Genomic DNA, 7,402 nt, shown 5'->3' with positions numbered 1-7,402 from the left:
TCATTAATATAGTCTTGTATATTATCTTCGCTTTCGTCACTTGATGTTCATGACAAATCTTCTTCCGATGACATGAGTTCGTGTTTTTTTTCATTTTGGTGTACTTTTATCGGTTTCAATACCTTCTTCTGCATGTTAGTTTTGTCTTGCAATGGCTTTATTTTGTTTTATATTGTGACATTATTTTTTATTCGCTCTATAACATCATAACATGTATTCACTTCTGCTCCCGGGGCAAACATTTTTCTCTTATTCTTTATAGGCGCCTTACTACTGATAGAATTCAGCAAAAGTGTTTCAAACAAAGTTTTTTCTATATTTTCTGTAGGAAACTTTTGTAACAGTGGCATTTCTATTAAACTTTCGGTAACTTCTTTACTAGTAGTACTAATTCAGTGGTATCCAAGAAGAACAAAACGTCCGCAAGATTGACCTAGAGGCCGCTGGATCGATGAAATGATAAAGTTCTGTGGAAGTACCTACGTGGCAACGCAATGCACATGACCGAGAGAAGTGGAAGCAGCTTGAAGAGGCCTTCATCCAGCAGTGGATAGATTCAGGCTGATGATGATGAAATTAAGTAGTAGTTACCTAGGTATATTGTATGTAGGTAGGTAAGTGAGTGATTCGAAAAAAAATATTATTTTCACGTCATTATATTGACCTTATTTTAATAATTATAAGGCGGTAGGTAACGATCAGCATCGTTATTAAATTTTTTATTTTCTCTTCTCTCTTGTGAGGGTAATGTTTGTATAATGTAAATCTCAACTTGTGTACGTCTTGAAATAAGATTTGATATGTCCACAATGTTTTGTTTTCTTAAATAAATAAATATATAATTGCTATTCCGAACGGGTATTTTTTGAGATGAATTAAACATGGTCAGATGCAATAAACAGATTGAGTTAAAATCGTAATTACTAATAACTGTCAACATGTCATAGTCAAGTGCTGAATCTTACCAATACACTAAGGCCATCCTCCCACGGCGCAACTTATGTCCGTCGGAACTGAAACTAAAATTCCAGCCAGTCTCAAGCTAATGTATTTCAATGGCGGCTCGCTGACGGCGAGACCGGAATCTCTCAGCTTCAAAACGGTCGCGAAGAGATGCGACATGCTAGTCGCGCGGTCTCTGAAGTTTCCAGTCACCGTAAAACAGTGGTACCAACAACATTAGATTTCGGTGAAAATTCATATTTTCTTACCAAAATTGGTAGCACTTCGTAAAAGCCGCTAGCGTCATATCGTAAAAACCGAAACAACCAGAGACGTCAAAAATCAAAAGTACAAGATGAGCGAACAGACGTTTAATTTAAATTTTGTGGCAGAAGTCGAGAGACACCCCTGTCTGTATAATTACAGGCTACCACAATATTCCCATAGAGATATTACGGAAAAGGCTTGGAATGAAGTAGGAAAGGCAATGAATTTAACAGGTATGTTCAAAATTCGTATGTATTTTATTTATTTATTAAACATTTATAATATACAAGAGAGAGCATGTAAATGGCTTTACCCAACAAGAATAATAATAAATGAAATTATGTTATATTATCGTGCACATTATGAACAATAATTCCATTGCCAAGGCAGTGATGCACGTGGAGTATCAAAATGGTTAGCTAGATAATTTCTTAAAACGTAGGTATGCTGACGACTGAGCAGTTTATTGTAATATTGTTTTGAAGCGATGGTATCGCGTTTACTTGATTTGCATTAGCTCTTGTAGCAGTGTATTCAACACCTTGCCTTTTGCGGACATAATTATGAAGGATGCAAACAGCTTATAAGATGTCATTCACTTTTTCTGGGTCTCGACATCGTATTGGGCTATTCAATACTTGCCATTTTTCCGCCATCATCCCAAACGTACATTTGATAGTTTTCCTTCCCCGGCTTAATCTATAATTAAAAACTCGTCTGATATTATCCAGCGTTCGTTGGGAGAAGGGTCGCATTAAATACAGTGACAACGGAAACGCTTCATCCCCTACAAAATAATAGGGAAACACATTGTCTCCATCATCGTCAGGTAGGTAGCTTGGAGGGCGATGGAATATTAAGCCCCTCATTTGTGATCCAGTGCTTGACAGCGGACGCCCGAAATATGCCACCATCGCTGTTTCTTCCGGCATAACCAGTTTCAATGGTTGTGTACAGCCCATCTGCGTCACAACATGCTATTAATATTACAGAATGGTATGATTTGTAATTATAATGGCTTGAACCAGAATTGGAAAACTTTTCGATTCGTTTGTCTTTTCTATCAATGGCACCCACACAGTTTGGTAGATTCCACAGCGAATGAAAACGTTGAGCGATAGATTTCCATCAATCCTCGCTTGGGATGGGCATGTATGCTTCTTTTAACATGATCCAAAATACTTTCTTAGTTTCCGCCACAATCCTTCCAATTGTGTTGTCTCCTCTAGCGAAGTACAACGAAAGCGCGACAAATGTACACCCTGTTGCCAAATACCTGCATAAGAATATTATTTTTAATAATTGTATTCATATATTGTTTCAGCTATTGAGTCCAAGGAAAAATGGAAAAACCTCCGTGCGGTCTTCGTCCGTCACATGAAACCTGCCGCAAGTGGATCGGGGACAAAGCAAAAAAAAGAGTATTATTTGGCAAATGCGATGCAATTCACGCTCCCATTCATAAAAACCACGACGGCCACAACCCATGGAAATTTAACACAAATTTTAAGTGAAGAAACATCCGTTCTACATGAAGATGAGACACAACTTTTTTCTCAACAGTCGCACGAGCAGTCTGAAACTCCAAGCACTAATACCTTTGCTCGGAAACGAAGACAGCCAAGTGCTGTCGACGACAGCTTCATAAAATATTTAAACGCAAAGACCTCCAAAGCCATGACTTCTGATGCTGGACAAGAAACAAACAGTAAAAAAATGTTTCTTTTGAGCCTGTTGCCTGAAGTCGAGGAAATGAATGATTCTGAGATGAAGTTGTTCAAGCGCAGAGTATTAATGTTGATTGACGATATTTGTACTCCACGAACTTTGTTTTCTCCGCCAAATGCCCAAACACCATCTCCGTTGCCATATTATTGCATGCAAGGAGAGATGATCCATTAACCGCACACACATATTGTGAAACAGACTAGTGCTGGTGGAGTGGAGTAAATTAAATCATTTTTTTTATACAATATGACTGTTAATTTAAGCTTTTTATTGTACATTTTTATTAAACATTATTTTAAAACAATATATCTGTGTTAATTTAAGCATTTTATTGTACCTTCTTATTTTTATTAAACATTCTTTGAAAACAATATACATCAAGTGAGGGCTTCACCTCTGGATGGCTACAATCTGATTACCTGATAGTGTATCTACCAATATCTAATATACGTACATAGTTTGAAAACATCTTATATATGTACCTACACAATTCTTAGGTAAATTAAAACAACTAGAATATCTTTTTGAAAAAAAAAGATGGCCAGCGGGATGCCAAAATCAGCTAAGCTATGTGAGTCCCATCTAATTACGACGAAATTAACTAGTAGTTACTCCAATAATTATCCCAGTTACTAAACCCGTGTCAGAATCTCTCATCTTGAACTTGACAATAATAAAACTGAATAAATTAAGTATTTTACTTATTAGACGAATTCATAAGGATATTTGAGAATGTCACATTCTTTTATTGAAATGACATATTTCGAAGACAGTTTAAAAAATATGTAAGCATATCTGCTGGAAAAACAGAACGCCCATAGTTTAGTTGGTAGAACGCATTGGCACGGTTTTGTATCCCGCTGATCGTTGTATTTTACAACGTTTTTCTTAGCTCGTATTCTTTTGTTCGTGGTTCTTTGTCCGGCACAAATCTTGCAATCGATTTTTAACTAACTTCCCGACTAGCTAGACATTTGAATCTTTTAGAATATATCAGGACACGATGCCAATGCTTTCTTTTAATACTTTTAGCCTTTTTTAAGTAGAATTGAATTCATTTTCAGTTAATTCTGTTTTGTATGAAAAGTTATTTCGACACCATTATTGGTTGCAAGGGTCTGGGGTCCTAGGAACACAATAGTAATATATAGGTGCATTACTCGTTTAAGCTAGTCAAGTCAAGTTTATATGATTCAACAGAAAATTTAAAAACGTTGTATATAAAAAGTTCTTTTTATCTTCTAATTATTTTCAATAAGATTAAAAGTACCTAAGTATATTTCTCTGAGATATTTTCAGATTATGTTCCAACTGTGTAATGAACTGGGTGAATCAAACTGACATAGAAACGCATTTTGTGCCAGTACTAAATATCATAAAGAGTTGCCATACCGTTAATTGATTTTGTAATTAACGCAAAGAGATTAGAATTAACGTGTCATTTGCATTTGAAAAGTAATTAACAAAAACGCATTTTTGTGCGGCCTGTAAGCATTGGGTTAAATAAAAAATACCTTTATATTTTTATGTTTTTCAGATCTTTAAAACTAACCTTTCGCATATAAAAACTGAGATTGATTCTAAACAAGCTAATTTAAACAACGAGGGTACCATAGAAGACGCAATACACAAAATCAATTTTGAAGAACCACGTCCTGGTAGCTCTTATTTGGAATGCAAGTCAGAATATCAGGTGAGTACCTACCTACCCTTTAGTATCTTTATTAAACACTGTATATTTTAAATATTTTAATCAAGTAATAATATAATATCATTCATATTTTGAAAAAACTTCTGATAAAAATATAACATCATTGATGGCCCACGATGGCTGATCGGCTGACGCGTCGGCGTATGATGTCATGGGTACCGGGTTCAATTCTTGGGCCTGGCAAAATACATACCTACTTACATATTGTTTTTCAATTTGTGTTTGAGAGTCAGAGTATGGACATATGAGATATGAGATAATAGGTTGAGCAAGTGGCGCACATCCATTTGTCGTAAAATTTATACAAACCTTCACTCTTTGGAGACTCATATGATCCTAATAGGATCGGACATGGTCAAAAATATAGAGATATTAGCTATGTTCCAGCTAACCCAAATCAAACAAATCCAATCAACGGTTGTATCTCGGAACATTTGGTAGAATTTTCACGGAGACGTGATTTCTGACTACTTATTATTAGTGTTGCCAATACTTAAAATTAATTCAATGACTTTTTGTCTCTACAACAGCAGCACATTTATTGAAATGTCAACATGGTATGAAATTCTAACCTCCTATAGATCGTCGTCTACAGTAACACATATTCATTTATTTTAAATGTAAAAATATAAATAAAGCTTCATAAAAAGGTAGCCATTTAATTCATTTTTTAGATTTGTATGACAAAGGTTCTTAAAAATTACTTTGGCCCAAACTTTTCCTAATAGCGGATCTTACAAACACATTCTTTACCGCATGCTCAGGAGCGTACGCGCCAGGACCCAGTATTGAGCGCGTGATATCACACGTATCAGATGACTGCTGCTAAAATTTACATGTCAACTATATCCTGCGCGATAGCACAACGTTTTGAGGAGCGCGCGCCGGGATTGAGCGTCTAAAGGCATATCGAGCATTCATTACCGCGTGATCGTAAAAGTCGTTGGAGCGTACAATAATTCAACGGTCTTAGCAGGAGTGTGTGATTTTATTATCTCGTGAACTGGGCATCTGTACTTACACGTTGAATTTGTACATTATAGATAGGTATACAAATGATATCATATATAATAACAGTAATCATCTATACACTTCTTAGAATAATTACATCAAAACGATTCAGAACTTAATGATGCATCTTACGCGTATGCTCCTGTTGCATTTTAATAACATTTTAATAAAAACATTTTAATAACGGTGACCTGCGCAATGAAAGAACATAGGTTTTGGGTATAAATCCCATATTATTTTTTGATCCCACCTATAATATTATGATCCGACGTGTTGGCACAGCCATCGTATCCTTGTCTCTCTAATATAATAAATGCTGATCCAATCCAATATCCTGTTCCGTCTTTGGATAAAGGTTGCACAGTTAAATCCGATAGACCAGAATAGACCTTACATTATTCATTAGCACGTAAGAATTCTATCTAATTATAATAATAGTTTGTCAGAGAAGAATGTGATTTGCCGAATAAAAAAAATGAAAGCCATAGGAATTTAATAAAACGGAGTATATAAGTGAAGGATGGCAACACTGTTCAATAGAAAACAATCAGTAGAGGGTCGCCATTTAAAGAGGCAGCGTCGTCTTCACGACTCGGGGAGTAAAAAGAAACGACATAACCACGCATGGACGTGAAAAATTAGTTAGAGAAACGGACATAGAGAATTAAGTTTAAAGTTAAAGCGAATTAGAGATTAAGCGAAAGAGATTGAAAGACTTCCAATCTCTTTGGATTAAGCAGTAATATTAAGTGACGGAAATGTGTAAGAATAATATTGTGAATTGATGGTGTGTCGATATAGCCAAAATATAAAAACCACGTTCTCTGAATGTAACAATCAAGACTTTTTCATTTTACTGCTACCTATTTCAATTATTATTTAATTGTTGTGAATCCTGGGTCCTACCAACATCCCGAACTAGCCACAAGACCCGGGATATCTCAGTACCTACCTTACATTTTTTATAGGACATAGGTGCATAATTTGAAAACAACTGTGTAGGTAGTGCCATCTCCCGTCAAGTCTACAGCGAGAAGATGCATTCATCTCCTCGCTCAGTGTGCTGGTGTTTCGTCATCGTCTATCATTTGGGAATTGGTAGTGAACAAAAAAACACCAAACGTTGCCGGATATTTATTTTTATTTAATGTTTTTCTCGAATCAACCATTACTTAACTACCTACCTACCTATGTGTCGACCTGCGATTCAGGAGACATCAAAGAAGACATCCCCAAATGGGGACCATTCGGTGATGTAATAGTGTAGGTATCTATAAATTATTACCTACCTACCTAAATTTATTAAGATCTCCAGAATATATTTATGTATAAGTTAGTGTAGTTTTTTAAAGCCAAATACCTACATCTTGGCAATGGCGTTACAAACCAAATTTAATAACTACCGATTATACCTATTAATAAAAAAATGTCATTTGCATAACTATTAACAGCTTACACTAGGAAAGAAAGGCAATTATTCATATCTCAAGGATGTCAGTCAAAATGAAAATATTAGTTTTATCGGTACATAGGTAACACTATTTTCCTTATTTCCTTCATAGCGTTTAAATATAGATTACTGTCTTCGTTGATACAATTCGTTGGTAAAATACTATCTATTAGGTAATATTACGATAATAATTAATTTAAGGTATCGATCGCTCATTTGTGCTAGATTATATTTTGTTAATTTTTAAACTGGCAACCGAATCCAAATGTAATTCCAAAGACATTACATATTTT

At 35.3% G+C, this 7,402-nt stretch overlaps 1 protein-coding gene across 1 annotated transcript; it reads left to right on the top strand.

The window, feature by feature from the left end:
* Positions 1 to 1,297: 1,297 nt before the first annotated feature.
* LOC147074176 (uncharacterized) lies at positions 1,298 to 3,111 on the top strand. Its single transcript, XM_085943899.1, has 2 exons — positions 1,298 to 1,442; positions 2,534 to 3,111. Exons 1-2 carry the CDS (start codon positions 1,298 to 1,300, stop codon positions 3,109 to 3,111), a joined length of 723 nt encoding a protein of 240 aa, XP_085800025.1.
* The last annotated feature ends 4,291 nt before the right edge of the window (positions 3,112 to 7,402 follow it).

This window comes from Rhyacophila brunnea, unplaced genomic scaffold, assembly GCF_057557595.1.
Source record: "Rhyacophila brunnea isolate RB1 unplaced genomic scaffold, BYU_Rbru_1.0 scaffold_16, whole genome shotgun sequence".
Classification (NCBI taxonomy): domain Eukaryota; kingdom Metazoa; phylum Arthropoda; class Insecta; order Trichoptera; family Rhyacophilidae; genus Rhyacophila; species Rhyacophila brunnea.
The sequence above is the reverse complement of the archived record's forward strand: the minus strand, read 5'-3'. Positions and strand labels throughout refer to the sequence as shown.